At 40.1% G+C, this 19561-nt stretch overlaps 1 protein-coding gene across 1 annotated transcript; it reads left to right on the forward strand.

The window, feature by feature from the left end:
- The first annotated feature begins 867 nt into the window (after positions 1 to 867).
- Positions 868 to 19111, forward strand: castor1 (cytosolic arginine sensor for mTORC1 subunit 1). Its single transcript, XM_061038396.1, has 9 exons — positions 868 to 1190; positions 7911 to 7981; positions 11596 to 11789; positions 12342 to 12477; positions 14071 to 14194; positions 14649 to 14765; positions 15164 to 15246; positions 15861 to 15955; positions 18707 to 19111. Exons 1-9 carry the CDS (start codon positions 1078 to 1080, stop codon positions 18776 to 18778), a joined length of 1005 nt encoding a protein of 334 aa, XP_060894379.1. The 5' UTR covers positions 868 to 1077; the 3' UTR covers positions 18779 to 19111.
- Positions 19112 to 19561: the final 450 nt, after the last annotated feature.

Genomic DNA, 19561 nt, shown 5'->3' on the forward strand with positions numbered 1-19561 from the left:
CTACTAAGTGGTTAATAAAAAGTACTGGACCCCTCTTATTTTCCTGGAAAATATAAACTACAACAGTAGCTGCCCATCCTATCTGGGCAAATAACAGTAGATGACAGTTTTGTTATTCAGTTATGGAAACAGTATGATTAATGAAAGCTACAACAAAAAAAAACGTTTTAGCAATTTGATTTGAATCAGTTTTGCATAATTCAACTCAAATCCCCCCCAGACTGATTCAGAAATAACACCCCTTAACTTTGATGTTTCAAAATGCAGAAAACAGCATCACTCCCCCCCCCCCCGCCCCCCCGCCCCCCCCCCCCCCCCCCACCCAAAGGACCCCTTTGACCCCACTCTACCGGCCCACTGGTAAAGATGGTGGGAGAATGGAAACCACTTATCAACACAATAAATGTTTCTTGTTCAATACATACAAACATCACCAGAGTGTTCAAAAAGAAATTTGATGGTAGTATTTTGGGGGGACTGCGTGCTGCACGTGTCTAAGTCAGGGTGCATTACTAGGGAACGAGCTTAAAGTTTCTAACTGCTTGATTTATATTCGAGTCTATATGAACTGTAGCTCAAACCTTGACAAAGTTAGGTCAATAACACACATTTCAATGGTTTAAAATGCAGTAAGGTGTGCACAATAATTCCATATTTACTTTTTTAACAATGGACAACAAACGCTTAAAACGGAAGTATTTACCATAGCCTGTATATGAACATGTTTTTAACTTCATTCTGCTTGCGAAACGCATTTAATAAAATAAAAAGTAGATAAACAGCCTATTATTTCACATCATGAATGAACCTGTAGCTTTAAGAGGAGGGGGCGTGTCGTATGTGGGTCTGTCCCTGTTATTTGAATATACAGTAGTTTAGATGGGCTGGAGTCGGATTGCATCGGATGTTTTTCAGCTTGTGAGTCGAGCACAGCGGGACGTGGTGGCTGAATTCGTAATTCGCAATGCTCATCACCCAGGCCTATATTTAACATTTCAATGATATCGCTCAGCTAGAGAGCCGCTCACTCCGCTGCGTGCACACAGAGGGGAGACTGCACTGCTTCAAAGCGACAACATGGACTTGCACATTTTGGACCATAGGCTACGAGTCATCAGCATATCCAAGAATGGGCTTGTGAATTTCACACACCCCCTGATTAAGCTGATATTTCTCCGGAACAGAACACGGTAAGATCGGGGTCAGATGTTTGTGGCGCTCCGGTTTTCCTTCAAGCCTCTAATCCCGGACGGCTAGAGCTAAATGTGATGAACTAGTGCAGTGCTTATTCATTCATTTGGGTGGTCGAGCTATTCTTCGGCTGTTTGCCCGTGCATGCCCTGCTCTGCCTCCACGAATGATACACTGCCATGCATGTAGTTGATGGTAATTATAGTGATTTATGATAGATGTTTAGCTTATGAAAACCCACACAGCAGCCAGTATGCTTTAGGAAGGTTTTCTTACAATACATGTGAATGCATCTGGAATGTTTTTCTGCCATAATTCCTTAAAATCTTAAGAAAATCCTGCAGCAGTTTTTAAACATTGTACTCCCATATGTCACCATGCATTTATGATGTAATGGTGTGAATTGCAGAGATGAATCCCTTTAATGCATGCTGCATCCTCTGAACATAACATCATTAAAAAAAAAAAAAAGCAACATCTTGAAGCAAATGCAGGGGGGGGGTAAGTTGTTTATCTTGCACAGTCTCAACCCTTGACCCCTTTTTTTTTCCTAAAGCCAACAGTTAGAATGCGAGTTGCCAGGATCGCATGTAGGCATCCGTACCAGTTCTCAGTTAATCCCTGGATATCCTCTCATTGTTATGTAATTGTTTATTGCTCTGGCTGCCCCACATATACATGGCTAGAAGAGCTCAACATCTGTCTTTAAGCTGCCACTGATACAGGCCCGCAAGTCAGCTACTTGCCCTCGCGTTAAGTTACAAAGAAGTTTGAATAAAGATGGTCGATTTTCCTCCTCTGTGTTCTGTGACTTGAAGTCTACTGTCCTTGAGGATGTACTTATCAGACGCACACAATGGGCAGCAGTGTCACACAAAAAAAAGCGTATTAAATCTGCTTACAAGACAACAGCAAGAGCCCATGCAGGCCTGAGGGATCTGACGATAACTGAAAACACGTGTCGTGTAAAGTGACATGGTACATGAAGTCTTATTAGATCTTAGTCTTTGTCTCATTATTGTTTTTGTCAAGCACTTCACGCCTAGCCGCACCTTTCAGCACTCATTTATCTCGGAGTATTGGTTGATACAGTAGGTTCGGACATGTCCATACCAGACACACTGTGTCATGTTGATTTGCAACACCTTATGATCAATCCCTCTGAGTCAAAAAAAAACAAGTCAGAGTGAATAATGGCCAGATTTACGCGTGTACTTCGGTACAGGCCCAACACTCCTTGACGAGTAACTCTGTAACTCTTCTTGGTCAAGAACTGCATCTAGATTTGTAGACTCGTTTATTTCATGTTATTTAAAGTGTATGTTCCTATTTTACTATGTGAACAGTCTCAGTTAAGTGTTAGTCACTGGAGAGAAAAAAAAAAAAGCTTGCAGGCTGCACTTCCTTGGATTAGCAGGCCTGTCTGTTTTTCCTGTGGTTTGTAGTTATGTCATCATTCTGTGGTGTGGACATGTTTGTGTTTTTTTTTTTTAAATCTGCAAGCAGAGGTTGTTTTTATTATATTGTATTTTTTCCCCTCTGATGAAACTAAAGACAATGCCGAATGGGGGAGTGGTGAAGAAGCTGGAGTTCATGGCAACTCAAAACAATTGTGGAACGTGATTGCCTTTTGCTTGGTTTTTCAGACGTCGCCCTCTCTCAGGCCCCACGCTATTCATTAGAGATCAGCTTCCCCGAGAATGTGCTCAAAAGCAATTCGAAAGCAGTCCTGAGCAGAATTTTAAAGAGGTTATCTCTTGCAGTGACGGCTTGTTCGGAGTGAAGAGGACAGGTTTTGTCCTCCAGCAGAAACATCGGAGGCACTTTGACACCTCTCGTGCAGAGGATGGAGGTGTGCAGAGACTACCCAGAAAAGCACATTCCCGCAATGGATGAAATGTATTGATGATGAGTTTGCAACTTGTTAATTTGTGGTCTTGTATTGTTATTAGCTTTTGTTTGAGGTTAATGGATGTAGGTAATATCACAGGCCAGTATCAGCCCATTATCAGTGTTACTGTACTGTGTGTGGACACATCCCTGCAGGCTCCACACAGTCCTCCTTTCTTCTCTTCTGCAGGCTCAAAAAACGAGAGCATGAGTCTGAACAATGCCTCAGCTGAGCCAGAAACCCAGTGGGGAGTTTTCCATTTGTCTGCCTTTAGTGATCTGTCAAGGTTGGGGCTCTCTCGCTACCCTCGGTTTACACAAGGCTGTCCCCCACCCCCTCTAATAACAAGCAATGGTTTTCCAGAAAAAACAAGTTCTTTCCCATTGTTCCTAAATAAGAAGAGCCCGTGAGAACCCTAAAGATAGGTTTGTTAGAAGCTGCAAGGGTAGCAGACGGCTTTGGACAATGTGACCGAGTTAGCCCAAGGCTAACACCTCACACTTCAACAACATTGGTTTGCGCCCCTCTTATCATGTGTCAACAGCTGGAGCATCAGTTGTAGAGACCCCACCAACACCACCAACTCACACCTCTGCACCAACTAGAGCTTTGTGAAGCTGGATCAAAGTCAAGACTGTTGTGTGCTTGGTTTGGCCGCTTCCTCGCTACCTGTTGCTTCCTCTTCTATTTGGTTATTTTCCACCTCCTCCTCCTCCTCCTCCTCTCCCTTATATCCCTTCATGCCTCAGTAAAACTCATTACCATTAGTGATCATACACAGATTATGTCGGAACTGTACAAACATGTTTGATTTGTTGATTAGTCATAGAGACTCAAGTTCCCACAGCCCAGTGTAGTCAACAGACCTTAATCTAAAAGAGTGTTTGGATAATAGTGATTATCAAATCAAGATTAGAAGCACAAGGGTGTTGGGGGGGAGAACAATAAATGCACTTTAATATAAAGTGTTTATATTATATATATACTTTAATAATAAATTATTTCTTGAGCTGTTTTCACATAGGCACACCAGGAGGTAGCAGAAGAAGCTATACCTCTGCTTTACGATGCTAGTTTGAGCAGTCGCGTGCCAACAGCCTACGCACTGATTCGGGTCACAGAATGGAAACGTCACCACCCCTTCCTAGTGGCTCGAGGGGAATTCTCCGAGTAATATCTTGCTGCGTTCTCACATCAGCTCACGTCAGACTTTATGTGGAAGAAATACCAAGGGTCTGGTAGTAGAATATAGTGGATATAGTCTGAGTGAAAAATACTGCTGTTAGCGTTCACGCACACATATAGCTCTTCCTGCAAATGTCAGGAGTTTTTTTCAGATGTGTGAAAGCACTATTTGTTTCATGTTTTCTTTTGGACGTTGGAGTCAGTAAAACTACATGTGCCCTATGTGTTGGCATTTTTTTTTAAAGCTGAAGATGCTTCAAGTTTCAGAGATGTGTTTCCTATAGGCAGTACAGCTGTATGTTGCCATGCGTGTGTTGTATCAAAAGTGCTTTTCTTCAATGGCTCTTTTTCAACACATCTGGAATTATGGGAGGCTGAGAACTGCTTTCACTTCTTAAAAACCGTCCACCCTGCACTTACATCTATCTGACACACGAGCCAGTGGTTTGAACTTACTCTCTCTTACTGTGATTTTTCATTCTTTACCAAATTTAACAGACGTCGCCTCTTCTACCTCCCTGTGAAGGCCTGCTTTTCTCTTCACCTTCTTGCGTGTCCATTCTCTTTCAACTTTCAATCATTTCCAATCCTTTCCCTTCAATCATTTGTTTTCTTACAAGGTAGGACAAACTTGAGCTTCCTCTGGGCTTTCTTTGTTTGCCACTTGTTTGTTTTGAGTGGGAACTGTCTGAGCAGAGGGCTTTGTTGCCGGGAGACATTCATTCATTAATATTTTGGGGGTTAGATGCAAGTGTGGACGCAAGCGGCCAAATTTTTTCATCACGATTTTTTTCCTGCAAGCCCCGTAGTGAAGAGTCGATGTGTAAACGGTGGCAGGCAATAATCAGGAAAATTCCCCCACGAGCGAACTGGCAGGGGTGATAACTTTTAAATCATGCAAGCAGTGAGTGACGGTGTGATTGTTGTGCACACAGTGAAGTAGCTTCATACTATAATCTGTTCAACAGCATGTTTTTTTTTTCAACACATAGCATTGATATAAAGGCAAAAAAAACAAAACTGTAAAGAACAACAACTAATAAACTCATCGTTTCTGTTGCTTTGTCAGCCATCTTGGATCCTCGCAGTGTCCTTTTTACATCATTGCATGACAGCATATCTTTCTCCCTGAGAACTTTTCTCTCGAAATTTTCAAGAGTGCATGTCTGATAAGATTCACCTCTCTATCCCCAAGGAGGAAGGGCTCAGTTTACGAAGGGAAGAAAAGAACTGTAGTGATTTTAAATGTTATGTCTCCAGTCTGCCTGTTTTTTATTCTGCAATGAAGCTTCGGTCTTTTATCTGTCCTATCTGCACTATTTGCACTTTACAAACAGGAAACAACAGCAAGTGTGGTCGTATCACAGCTAGAGCTCTCTCAGTTTGCTTGACAACACAACCACTGCTTTGCTGAAGTTTAGCTGCCTCGCAGGTCGTTGGATGAAAGCCGTCAAATGATTTTCCAGAAACCCATCGCATGTCGTGATCCAAGGGGGAATTCATCTGATTGTTCTCACTTTCAGGGTAGATCATTGGCGTGCACTACCTGTAGGAATCTGTGAGCTAAGAAAGGTGAATGGTCAACAGGAAATGAGCGGGGTATTATAACACAATGGGCCAGCCGAGTCTGCCTGCACAGCTGATAGTTTGTGTTATCGTGTTGCGCCTCTGTCTCTCTTTGTCTCTGCGGGTGATTGTCTCATCTCATGGCAGGGATTACTTTTTGCTGAGTCAGGAGTCTCGCAGTCTCACTCAGGCTTCTACTGTAGCAGCTTTAGCGGACTGATTAGCAGAGGAAATGGAAAGTGTATCTCGACGGGGACGTTTTGAGAAAACAGGAATGTGTGGTGCTTTTTTTTTTTTTAAAGGATTCAGAGGAGACCAAGAGAGGTCATTAGGTGGACATTTCCCATATCTTCTCTCTGCTGAATATCAAAAAGACTTACTAACTCAAGCTGCTTTAATACACACACTCCTGAAATGTCAGGGCAGTCTCCTCTGAAGTCCTCCTGAGTTGCTTGTTCACATATGTCCTTCACAGTGTGCAGTTTTCAAATCCTATGGGAGAGGGGAGGAGTGGGGGCTCTGGAGGCAAGACATGATATTAAAAAAGTAAATTGCAGAAATACACGCTGGCAGAGAAAGCGACATATATTCCCATCATTGACAAATCAGTGGAAAAGAAAATGCAGGACGTTTTTCAGAAGCTTTGTGCATGTGTGAAAACACCATCATTAAGAGGGGCAAAAGCGCCCTTAATACACTTCTGTCATCTTGCATTGTTCTTCTGGTGGATATCCCCTTTTTAAGTATTTGATCGACTCTTTTTCGCTACAGTGTTTTGTTTCATTCTGGGAAATCTCAGACTTGCTGCTTCCCAATGCTTCCTGTATTGTGCTAAGCTAAGCTAATTGTTTGTAATTGTTGTTCAAGCCTGAACTGGTCAGTCGAGATTGACCCCAGGTTCTCGTGTCTTACATGTCAAAATAAACAAGAGGATACAGAGCAAGTCCAACTCCTAGATTACACTCCAATCACTTTTCAGTGTAGACAGTTCACACTTTCATTCAGTCCTATCTCTGACCACTTGCTTTTTTTTCTCTTTTTTTTTTTGCTGTCACACTTGCCGAAACTTCTCCTTATGAAATGGATGGAAAGGAGTTTCTCCTGTCCAGAAACTCAATTTAAAGTGCAATCATCCCAAAAACTAATGTTGCCTGTGTTTCACTTGACATAACCCGTACCAAGCCCAAGGGGCCCATTCATCCCCCCCACCCCCCTTTTCCTTTTTTCACATAGGCAACATTCAATGGAACTAAACCCGCCGGCCTGACGAAGCAACAGCCTTTGCAAGCAAATGTTTTTGGCCCCGATCCCGATGAGGACACAAAATACCAGAGTAGGGAGAGGAAGTCGTGTGAATTGTAATGAAGGAAATTAAAGGTTTATTACAGAGAACTCAAAAGACGTTGACATGATGTCTGGTAGGCTTTTTAATTCCTGTCTTTTTTTTGGTGAATTTGTAACTACAATGGGCTGTATCAGTTGGCAAATGGCACAGTCCTTTCAAATATTTAACCACAGGGGTTCTTTTTTTAGAACAAGATAGAAGGCAGCAATAGAAACTTTCAAACATTAGTAGGTTGACCCAAAGCTTAAAAAAAAGCAGACCTGAGTGGTTTGACGCATAGACATTTTAGATGATTATATAATACGTTTTTAAAGCAAATCTACATGCAATCCAATAATTCAGTCATCAACACATTGTCATATTTCATAATTTGGTTTTGTAGTGTCTCCCTGATCGCAGCAGTTGCAAACTGAACAATTGCCCCAGTTTGGTGTGTTACCCATCATTTTCTGTAGACAAAGGAGCGTTGCTGGCATAATAGTGTGTTTGTGCTTGCACTAATTGAGTGACAGCCGGTCCTGAAACCGGAACAAATTTCGTAGAAATCCATTTACAGGATTCCTGGTAGCTTTTATTATGGAAATCGGAACTTCCTTTTGTTGTTTGCAGATGAATAACACTGTTCTTGCACTCCCTCTCCCCTTCCCCTCTCCTCCTTATCTCCTTCCTTTTATGTTGTCTCGATTTTCTAACCACATGCTCCCTCAACTTGTACTTCCTGTCCTGTTTCAGATGCAAGTTTTTCAGTCTGACGGAGACACCAGAGAACTACACAGTCGTCCTTGACGAGGAAGGATTCAAAGGTGAAACGCTGACTGCGCACACATCCTTCATCACTTTTATGAGACATGGAGTGTCCTCAGGCATGCTGAAAAAATAATTTATTGACTGTTCACACTATGTTTTGACAAATGTTTAGTTGCTACAGTACAAAATATCAATGCGCCTTGGCTTAAGATTTTGTATTAACAGAAAATGATGCAAGACAGGCACAGATGTTCATCAGCCATGCAACTACTGACATGAAGGGAAGTTACTGCCACTTTCAAATTTGTAAACCCAATGGGGAACTCCACCATTTGTACTCTTCAAGATTATTTCACTAGTACTCTTAATCCTGTGAGAACAGTTGTATAGAAAGCAGAATTTTAAGTACTTACATTTTGTTATAATAATAATAGTGTCACTACTGTTGTCTACTAGTGGTTTACAATGTCAATACATCAATATAACGTTGGCCTCACTCATTGCGAATGCCATATGTCTAAATTTAAATTTAAAGAAAATAGGACTTTCTAAAGAGATTTCCCTGCCAGTTTGACTCAACACCACACCCCCACTTCATGACTTCTCATGATTGTCAGGACATGAATGAATGTAACATGAACGAGAGTTATTTGACCAAAGAAGAAGTTGAACGCAAGATGAACTTGGGCGAAAAAATAGAAGACAGCAAGATAATGTCGGAAAGGGTCGAAAAGAAGTTAAGAGATAAAGCTGTAAGAGTTGAAACTGACACCAAATCTCAGTGAATAGTTACATTCATCATGCCCTTAACCTTTTTGGGGCATTTTATATTCTTCAATGAATTAGATATTTTGGTGTCCTAATCTGATTGGCTTGCAGTATATCAATTATGGCAGAATGTCTGTATTGTGAAATTATCATTATCATGGGCTGCGTATCTTGTATTGTTATCGTGAGTTAGCCTGCAATGCCCAATCTGTTCTCACCTTCTTAAATAAAGGAGAGTCAACAGTTTGTGCGTTTAAACTACAAACTGTTGACTTGCCCCAAACTTAACTTCCCGTGTTAGATGTTTTCTCTGAGTTTGTAAAATCTTAAAATATCTCCAGTAAGAGTTTCCTTAAAAGGACTGGCGTCGCCATTGTCAGACAAGTTTCCCCTCTTTTACTTTGAGGGTATGAAGCATCACGTATAGCCTCGTGACAAATATGATCCATAATGATGCAGTCGAGCTGTTGCCGCTATTTGTGGCCTCCAACCTAAACGGGAAAAGTGCAATCACGGAAAATAACATTGCTCTGATCTCCAAAAGGTTCGAGATGCATTTTTGGTTGGTTAATATTGATCAAGACTTGTGTCCACTTGGACAGATAACTTCAAAACATTGAAAACATACACTTTAAAAACAATGGAAGCAAATCACAGCAAACATCACAACTTTTTGGGTTGATGATTAATAAATAAGAACACATTTTGTTTTCCATTGTTAAATGTGTTTTTTTTTAATATTCAGAGTTTACCTCTAGAATTTTCTCTTATGTCTGATTACACTGTTGGGACAGAGTCTGCAGTAAAGCCTTCTCTTTATGTGCCCATGTCCTCCTCATCTCCTTTTGTCTGGTCCTCTCTTACACAGATGTACTTGTTAAAGGCATTTATCGCCTCTGGGTGCCCTGTTTCTCTCCCCGTCTCTTTTACTGTCCTCCTGTCTGAGTGCCTATTTTAAGAGGTGAAAGCTGGTGAAGCGAAGCCACAAGGGGACGTCGGTGAATTTTGCAAACCAGAACTTTGGTGCTTTTGAAGGGGAGTAAAGAGAAAGGGGAAAAATAGTATTTGCTACAAGACAGTGTTCATTTTGGCAGCTATTTAGCCTCTTAGTCTTAAGACAAAAGTGTGTATTAGTTGTGTCACATTTTAGTCTTTTTTCTTTTTGTCATCGTGTATTCCTTACTCTCTCTCTGTGACACAAAAAAAGTTACAGCTGCACATCTCCCTAAGCTATCACCCCTGTATCTCTTTCTTCTTGTTTACTTCCTGGATAGACATCTGTTTCCCAGGTAGCTGCCAGCTTCCACTTGTGTCTTGTTTAGGTACAGAGAGTGAAATTTCCTGCTTTTCCCTTTTTGGCTTTGTGACTCATGTTGTTCCAGCTGCATCCAAGGGATCACCCTTGTAGACTTTTGACCCTTCCTTTACCACCTAGGCCAAGCTGGAGGTCTGACACATAAATGCATTAGTATCAGGTCACACTCTATGCCCAAACTTGTTGTGGTGGTGAAGGTGCCGCTGTGCTGTGCTGTATAAATAGCGTGTCTGTTTAGGTCCCCGTGGTGGAGAAAGAGACAGGAGGTGGGGGGAGAGGAAGTGTACGTTAGCACCCAGCAGATTGGAAGAGGAAGTTGTTACTTAAAGCTGCGTCATATTTTACCACTTCATGTACATGGAAGCTTGAAAGTAGTAACAAGTTGCCAATGTGCAATAAAACCCTTTCTGAGAAAGGAGGCTTTGCAATGAAGTGACAACATTGTATTTGATGTAGAAATGTTGGTGTCAGTCCAGTCCTGATAGACTGTATACAGTTCCTCTGTCACACCTGAGTGGTTTGTTTTATCTTCATTTATTTAACGTTGATTAACCTGCTGCTGGTTCAGCCTCTACAGAGCTCCCATTGTCTTGTTCGGTTTTAAATACAGAGCCATAGAGCACAGCTGGTTAGTACTGATCCCCAGAATGTTTATGTAAGAATAAAATAAAATACTTAATGAAAGCTTGGATTTGTAAACTTTACGACAGTTTGGCAAACTGTGCGCTTGGATTTGCATTGAAAAGCCATAGGTACCGTTTACGAAAACATGCCTGATAACAAACAGCTTTTAATGTTTCATCTTAACTCAACCTTCAGGGACTCCGTAGATTACGATAACAGAATTTAAACTTAGATACTAGTCAAATTCAGACCATTCTACAAAAATACTCCTAGACGCCCAATATTGGGTCATTTCTTGTTTTTTTTTATTACCAAAAGCAGGCCAACTCCTGCACACTCACACCAACAATTGTTCCAACCTTCCAGCTCATACTAACCTTGTTTACACTGGAGAATAAAAACATTGTATCACTTCTGTAAAGGATCTTTCTCTGCTCCTGTGTTGACCAGTCTCAATTGATCAGTCACACAATTCAGGAAGTTCTGCTCTGTACCAGCAGTGAATACTCCTTCTCATGGGAACATTTTGTAATTGTTACTTTTCTTATAATGTGCTGGAGTTACACATTTAACCTTCCTCCTCAGGGGTTTATTTTTCTTAAAGTGTAATCAAACCGGCCTTTCTGTGGTAAAGAAAGGAGAAAGGAATAAATCAACTCAGTAAACACCAATTTGGTGTGATAAAAAAAATCTACACTTCAAAATAAAAGGTGTCCTTAAAATGAATAGTAAAGCACTTTCATTAAAATGTGGACAAGTAAGAGTCAGAAAAACCCATATCAAACCCAGTCACAAGTTTTTCATCCGATTTAGACACTATCTTCATGAAGACATCTTGTGCTCTGTAAATAAATAAGTCACTTTTAACGGTGCATGTTTTCTAACGTCAGCATCAAGTCATGAATCCTGTATGCGTTCCCACTGACTCCGAGGCTAACTTTTGTCCTTTTGACCCCCGCTCAGAGCTCCAGCCGTCAGAGCATCTCAAGATAGAAAGCTCCATCTGGCTGCCTCTCAACGTTGTCTCCAATGGAAACGCCTCCAGCAGCTCGCAGGCAGTCGGCGTTACAAAGATCGCCAAGTCGGTCATCGCCCCTCTGGCCCAGCAGCACGTCTCTGTCTTCATGCTCTCCACCTATCAGACGGACTTCATCCTGGTGAGTCTCTACTTCTGCTTTGCTCTCGCTTTAGCCCCCTCCAGTTTCATCAGCACTCACGAGTATCTTGTTCAAATGAAAGAGGCACTCTAAGCTGTTCTCTGTTGTATAATTCAGCAGCGTCTGGGGCAATTTCTCAAACTCTTTAATGTGCTAAAACTCCAGGCGTCTTATCTTGTAGTGATGCCTTTCACCTACTGAGCTCTGCCAGACAAAAGAAAGCCACGGCGTCTTGAGTTTTGTCCGCTCGACAAGTTAAGGAATTAATTCCCGACAGAGCTGAGAGCGTTGAAAAGTTAGTTGATGTATTACATGAGAAAGTGTAAAGTGGGCAAAAATAGATAACACAGAGACGTTTGTGTCAGCAAATATATGAATGGTCCACTTACTGAGCGTGTGTTTTCTCCCTTTAACAACATGATATACTGGCCTTGTGCTGCTAATGAGCTCATTTCAGACTATAAATACAAAGTCGTAATGCCAATTGCGAACACGTGTTTCACAGGGTGTTCAACCATCAATATGTATGTCTCCACATCTGCGTTGTGTAAGGTGAGAGAGAAAGACCTGGCTGTAGTCATCACTACTCTGGAGGAGGAGTTCAATATCTACAAGGAGGTGGGAGGAGAGTCTGTCCCTATGCACTGTCAGGATGTGTCCAACGGCCTCCAGAAGAACGGCAAAGAAGGTAGAGGTCACAGTCCTGTCCACTTCAGTATGAATTCTGAAGATACGTTCCTCTTAGCCTTTGGTTCTTCATGGGAAGAGGAGAGACACACAGTAGTTATCACATAGAGATTATCTTAAAACAAACGGGTCACAAATCAGATGGGAGTGAACATTACATCATTGTTTTTGGGTTAAATGAGTTGCTCAAGTAGGAGCAATGTCAACAAAGGGCCGAGGTTGGATTTGAACCCACAGCCGCTGCAGTGAGGTCTACAGCCTCCATACATGGAGTGTCATAACCAGCAGACTGTTGACGCCCCAATAAGAAGTTTTCATAGAAATAACCCCACATGAGAAAATAAACATGTTACATTTTAATGAAGAGACTTAACACTTGAAATAATGCACGTTAAATTGAGATACAGAAAGAAGAGATCATGACAGGTGATGAATCGTGTTCAAGGCCGGCTTTTTCCATGAACTCAACTCAATTGTGCCAGTAAAGGCTGAAAGGGAAAAATGTCTTTACATCACACAGAACCTGCTGTTTCAAAGACACATTTTGTTCCAAACTTCTCTTCCACTTCAGCAAACAGCACGCTATACGACGTTATAGAATGCAACAATGCAAACAGGCTGGTTCCGCACGACGTATCAAACATAATGGAACGTTTCAACTATGTTGACTTACTGTGTCCTTTACAGGAAGTTATTTTTACTGTAACCATAACAGGACATGCTGTACGGTGAGGGCAGAACATGCTGTAAAATGTGTCCACCCGTTTCACATTCTTTTATTTCTTTGCATTGTTTTCTTTTTTTCAACTCAACACTTTTCACCAACCAGCAATGCTTTGCTTGGAAGTTACTCCGACTCACTGTAATGACCTGAATGCAGCTCTGACTTCCCTACTTTAATCTGCATGATGGAAAGAGGAGATAGAAAAATGTTCTTGCATTAGAGAGAAACTCGACTTGGTGTTAACACTAGTTCATACAGTATAAGGACCATACATGAGTATGAGTTGACATATCAATTTAAAAGAAACTGAATTCATCTTCGTTCCTCAGCAGGGGGCCTGGTGGGGAATTGAATGGTGCAAATATACTGCATAGGGTGAACTGAATATGTGCGCTCAGGTGAAAACAAAAAGGGACTTAACTCAGTCGGGGCTAATTTGCCAAAATGCAAATAATATATGAACTTAGATAACCCTGATGTTAGACAGAGTTTCAGTCTTTTGAACCTCTGATCCAGCAGAAGTTCGACATTTTTAAGCTTTTTTCAACCATGATATTTTCTATGCTTACACTTTGGTAAAATTAGAAATTTGTATAAAATTTGAATAAAATGGAGAAAAATGCCAGACGATTTATTGAAATTTACAAATTGTTCAGAAAACCTGGATCCCCCACCCCTCTGTCGTTCTCTGAAGTTTCTCTACTATGATTTAAAGCAGAATAAATTCATTTGAAACAGACTTCCATTCTAAATCAGGAAAAACATGTCTCAGTGTCTCAAGTGTCAAAGGGGTCTTGTATGAAAGAATATTACAGTGGATCTGTTTCTATTTCCTTGTTACAACCAAATCCTGTCATTGCTTTCTTCCAGCCACCCAGCCTACAGTTCACCCAGTGCTGATCCCCCAGAACCAGTTCTGTGTCATGTCTCTGGACCCAGACACACTGCCGTCCATCGCCACCACGCTCATTGACGTGCTATTTTATTCCAGCAGGTGAGATAATGTGAACTCATAATGCAAATCTGTGTAGTTCATTACGTTTCATTAGTCGAGAAAGCAGATTGAATTACCTCAGTGAATGAAATGTGCATTAAAAATACAGCTGTAGTTTACTGTAGTACCTTTGTGAAACACAAGGTGGCAGCACATGATGCAAACCAGACTTCACCAACCACTAAGTCATTTTTATTGCATCTTAGGTAACATAAGCATAATGTGTACTATTATGAAGTTCAGTAACTTCCACATTAGACCAAATTAGTAAAAAGTTATTGTTTTTATTCCTTTGGAATAACTGATGACTTTATTTTATCTTCTGTTTTTTTTCTGACAGGTAACTAATTATGTATTATTTATTTTATATATGAATCTTTTTTTTTTTTTTTTTATTACTTTCTGCTGACTTCATGTAATGATCTAATGTCTCACACATGTGTCTCCTCTTTAGTCCAAAAGAGGACGCACAGTCCTCTCCCAGCCAGGACATGGACTGTATCAAGTTCTTCTCGTTCTCCCTCATTGATGGCTACATCTCACTGGTGATGGACACTGAGGCTCAGAGACAGTAAGACTACACTCTACGGTCTACATCATTAAACACTGGAGATGCTTACACATTAGAGCTTCATAAACAATTTATTTACATGATACGTTTAAATATAATGTCTATTAGATTATTCATTTTAACTGGAAGATTAAAGCATTTTGCATATGATCCACAACAGCTTTTTAATTTCATTCTGCTTTATTGAACCATTTGATTTCAGCCCTTATACAGGCACTCACTTTAACTCACTTCATTCCTTTCTCCGTTTTTGCTGGTTAATTACTTTATGGGAGTTGTCCTGTCTGTTTTTTTTTTATGCATTTATTTGGCAACATCTCTAAGTGGGTCTTTCCCTGTCCATCTTTGAAATGGTCTGGTTGCCTGGTAGAACTCAGTGCATGATCTTTGTGCTGCAGGTTTCCTGCTGATCTACTCTTCACCAGCTCCTCTGGGGAGCTGTGGAGAATGGTTCGGATAGGAGGACAACCGCTGGGCTTTGGTAAGGACACCCTACTTTTAAATGACCGTACATTTGATTGTATGAATGTAGTTCAAATAGAGTTTAAAGCTCAATAGTCGTCTGATTTTTGTTTTAAATCTTTATAAAGGCTGCTTATTATCAGACAAAGCACACTGAGGATAGTAACGTCTAAATGTTTTATAATGCAGCGTCTTCTAGGGAAACAGTGAAGATAGCCTGTGACAGCCGGCTCTATGAAACTGTAATGAAAATCTGAAATAACTCAGTGACTGTAACACTGAAAAAAACATTATTTTAGGGGATTTTTCCTTTTCAGAACTTAATTGCAATTGTATTTATATGTCATTGTGAAAAATATTACTCTGTAAACTGAGCTTCAATAATTTAAGGGATTGAGAAGCTTTTGTAAAAAAAAACATGTGAATCGGACAATTAGGATGCTCTGCAGCATGTTGTACAATTCATGTTAACTGCTCTATATGAATAAATAAAGAATAGACTCAATACAAAAGAGCAACAACTTACTGTCTGATGTAAATGTTTATACAGTAAAAGAGCAGCAAATGTTCATGTTTTTTATGGTAATATTTGTGGATTTTTCTCTCACTTTGTCTGTCTTTCTGTTGTTTTAGATGAATGTGGTATAGTTGCCCAGATATCTCAGCCTCTGGCAGACAGCGACATTTCTGCCTATTACATAAGCACCTTCAGCTTCGACCATGCTCTGGTGAGTCAAATAGTTCTGCTTCATTATTAAGGCCAACTCAATTGTTGTCTTTTTCCAAGCTTGACAGTCATTACATATGTGACTCACTAACGCTTAATTTGAGGTCAGATATGAAAGATTTCAGGTCTGGGTAAAGGGTGAAAACAGACGTCACCAAACATATGTCTCATCTCTGCAGTTTATTTCACATCTGTTTGTCCGTTTGTGGGAGTTTTTGCTGACCAAAGCAAATTTATGAACTTGAATAACAATCAAATTACAGCCATATAAGTGTGGAAGACATTTTAATAATTAAGCAATTTGAAGTTTAATTTGTTGACAAAATCATAAAAAAACCGACTTTTTAAAAATCTTTTTTTCCTTTCTTTCTTAAACGTGTGTTTATAGTCTGAACCTAGAGTCTAAGCAAAGACATTCTCGATCAATGTGAAAGAGTGTTTTTGTAAACAATGTGTAAATTCACAGGCCTTAATATGTGTAACTTCTATCAGTTGCTGTGTGGTTTTCTGAACCCAGTATTGATTTGGTCTTCTCAGAAGAAACGTCTAAAGAAGAAGAAAGATATTATCTCAGCGTTTGCTTTTACGCAGAAACTTATCTTAAAGAGTGTGACTCAGCTAGTTAATCAGACAAGCCTGATCTCCCTCCTACATCAATGTGATCCATGAATTGTTCAGACGCATTCATTCAAAGAAGATAAGCGGCACTCTTACTCACTCCTCTATAAAGTTCTCACAACGTTTTCCGCACACTCATCTCTGCCAGGTGATACTAATGAAGACTCGTTTTTCACCTTGACTTGTTAATAAGGTTGTAATCTGCTCTCAAAGCCCTAAACATATGGCGTTGTCCCTTTTCTAGAAGCAATCACCTAACATTTAACAGATAAAGACTAATGGGAAAGGGCTTCCCTAAAGAAATAGGGTTGGAATCAAACATAAAATTCTTCAGTAGCAAGTATGCACTGGTGAGTATTTCACCAGTCGTTGCATCACAATACATTTGTACAATCTTTCATCTGAGATAATTAGACCTAGTCGCCAAATTCTTCCAAAGGTGAGCCAAGAGGAGGATATAAAAAAAAAAGGTGAGCACAGTCATGATCTCAGGGTATTCCACATGTATTCAAGCGTTCATTCTTTTCAGTCCTACTTTAAACATGTTTTGGAGATGAGTGTATAAATGACTGAAACAGCTGTATTATGCACACTGTGCATGTCACCGGGCTGAATATAGCTCCGAAGGTGTCATAGAAATTTATCGCACGCAGTCTTCCTCATAGAATTCTATTTCGACATAAACATTGTAAACTTGAGTGGGACTCGAGTAAAACCACAAGCTGGCCTAACAATAGCAAAGTCCATTCAACTAAACGGCTATTACATCACTCACTGCTTCCGTTTGTGTGCGTTTCTGATAAATGCTTTGCAACCATGGTCGCCTGGTGAATATATTATGCAGTGGAGAAGGCGTTTCTGAACGAATTTGTCACTTCCTTTTATAAGTCATGGTAGTTGAAATGTTTTCCGTGTCATCAAAACTGCAGAGAAGATGTTTCATTGAAGTTAGTGGAATGATTAGCTCGAATGAAACACAAATACTTGAAGAACTATAATTATAATAACTATAACTATACTATACTATAACTATAATATAAATCTAAACATTATTGTGTTGCTGTCTTTTTTTTCTTAGATTCATTAGTCTCTTTTTAGCAATGATAGGTGATGAGACTGTCTATCAGCAGACAATAATTCATTAATCAGAAGGGTTGTGACTTGGGCTCTTTTCATCGTCTCGAATTTATTAGGAAATGAAACACAGCATCATTTTTGGTAAGTGGAATTGTGAAAATGATGGAGGGTCATTTAGAGAGCTGTTGATCAAGAAGTCACAATAACAGAATTTGTTGAGGACATTTTCCAAAGCAAAGTCACTAACACATGTGACAGAGAGTGTGCATACAGTATGGGCTGATGGGCAGGACACTCTTCGGCTCATACTTGATGGGAGTAGTCAGGATCATTCTATCTTTTAATAAAGACCCAGGGAAATTCCAGTTAATTCTAATGAATTTTATGGACACTACTGGATGTAGAAAATATTGTCCCGTCAACACACACATACATGCAGGATTGTGTTTAAAGTGAGAATCTCAGAGATAAGTCAGAATTTAATTTGCTGGAGTTTGTTGATTTGAACAAGTTGTCCACTAATGACAGGCCAACCATGGGAAATACAAAAATACGCTCCTTTCGACCAAGGAACTGAAACCGTGGTAGGGATGGTAAAAAGTGAAGCCTCTTTTTGGCAAGATAGCAAAACCCTTCTTATCTATTTTTCTTAATTCAGTTTTACATTTGGTTGTTTCATGTTGCATCTGTTTTAACATCTGTTCAAATAAGACAAAATATATGATTAAGGTAAATTTAAATACGTTTAAAAGGGTTTACTCTGGTTTCTGTACTCATGGTACACATGGTTTATGTTCCATATGGCACACCGATGACTTTATGTTCCCTTTGGTTTAGCACAAGGACAAATCCTGGGACAAACAACTTTTTGGTCTTAAATATATATATGTATATATATATATATATACACATATAAATTGCAATATACTTGCTAACATTTTATAAATTTTTACAAGAAGTTGTATTTAGGTAAATACCCTGCATAAAGATTTTTTCTGCTACCTCTAAGTGGCCTGGAAAAAAAAGAACTAATACCGCTTTAACTTTTTTTTTGTAGGTCCCTGAGGAGGACATCGTGAGCGTGAAGGACATGCTCCAGTATCAGAGGAAAGAACAAGCAACAAGTTGATTTTCCGAAGTCCGGTCTGAGCTGAATCATGCCAGCTCAGTATGCCATCCTTCACTCCAGCTCCAGTGGCCTGAGGTGGCAGACCAGCAGGAGATGGAGGCTAAACTGTGCCTAGACTAGCGCTGCTTCGCCAGCAGTATTAATAACTACGGACTTGCCATGACCACCGGAAGCGCTTCTTTATGGTGTGCACAGTTTGTCTGTGAGGCCTCCTGTCTTACCTATCTGAGGCAGGATGCACTGAGTCCCAGGAGGCCCACAAGCTCACATAGGCACATCAACATGCACAATCACTCCTAAAACATCAACATATCCACACGCGCACACACACACACACACACACACACACACACACACACACACACACACACACACACACACACTTGAACATACAGAATAAAAGCACAAAGTAAGACATGTGAACAGTATGATGGAGTCTTTTTGCCTCTAACATAGGACTCCGGAAGTTAAATTGTTCATATTCTTGCATACATTTCACTAGCGCTATGAAGTGATAAACACAAAACTTAGTCTTCCAGTAATGTTTATTTGATGATGCCATGTTTCAAAACAACAGTTTTTTTCTTTTTTCTATTTTTAAATTCATTTTTATCAGCGGCCACTTTCAAGAAGTGCAATTTTTACTGCAATTTTTTGTGGAGCTGAAAGTGTGACGCTTGAAATGCAAGACTGTTGTTAAATCATTGATGTGATGAAAATTTTCATGAAAAGAAAACAGGATTTCTGTTTTTTGACTAGAGGGCTCACTCATTTTGGTTTGAG

The sequence above is a fragment of the Labrus mixtus genome, chromosome 5 (assembly GCF_963584025.1).
Source record: "Labrus mixtus chromosome 5, fLabMix1.1, whole genome shotgun sequence".
Taxonomy (NCBI): domain Eukaryota; kingdom Metazoa; phylum Chordata; class Actinopteri; order Labriformes; family Labridae; genus Labrus; species Labrus mixtus.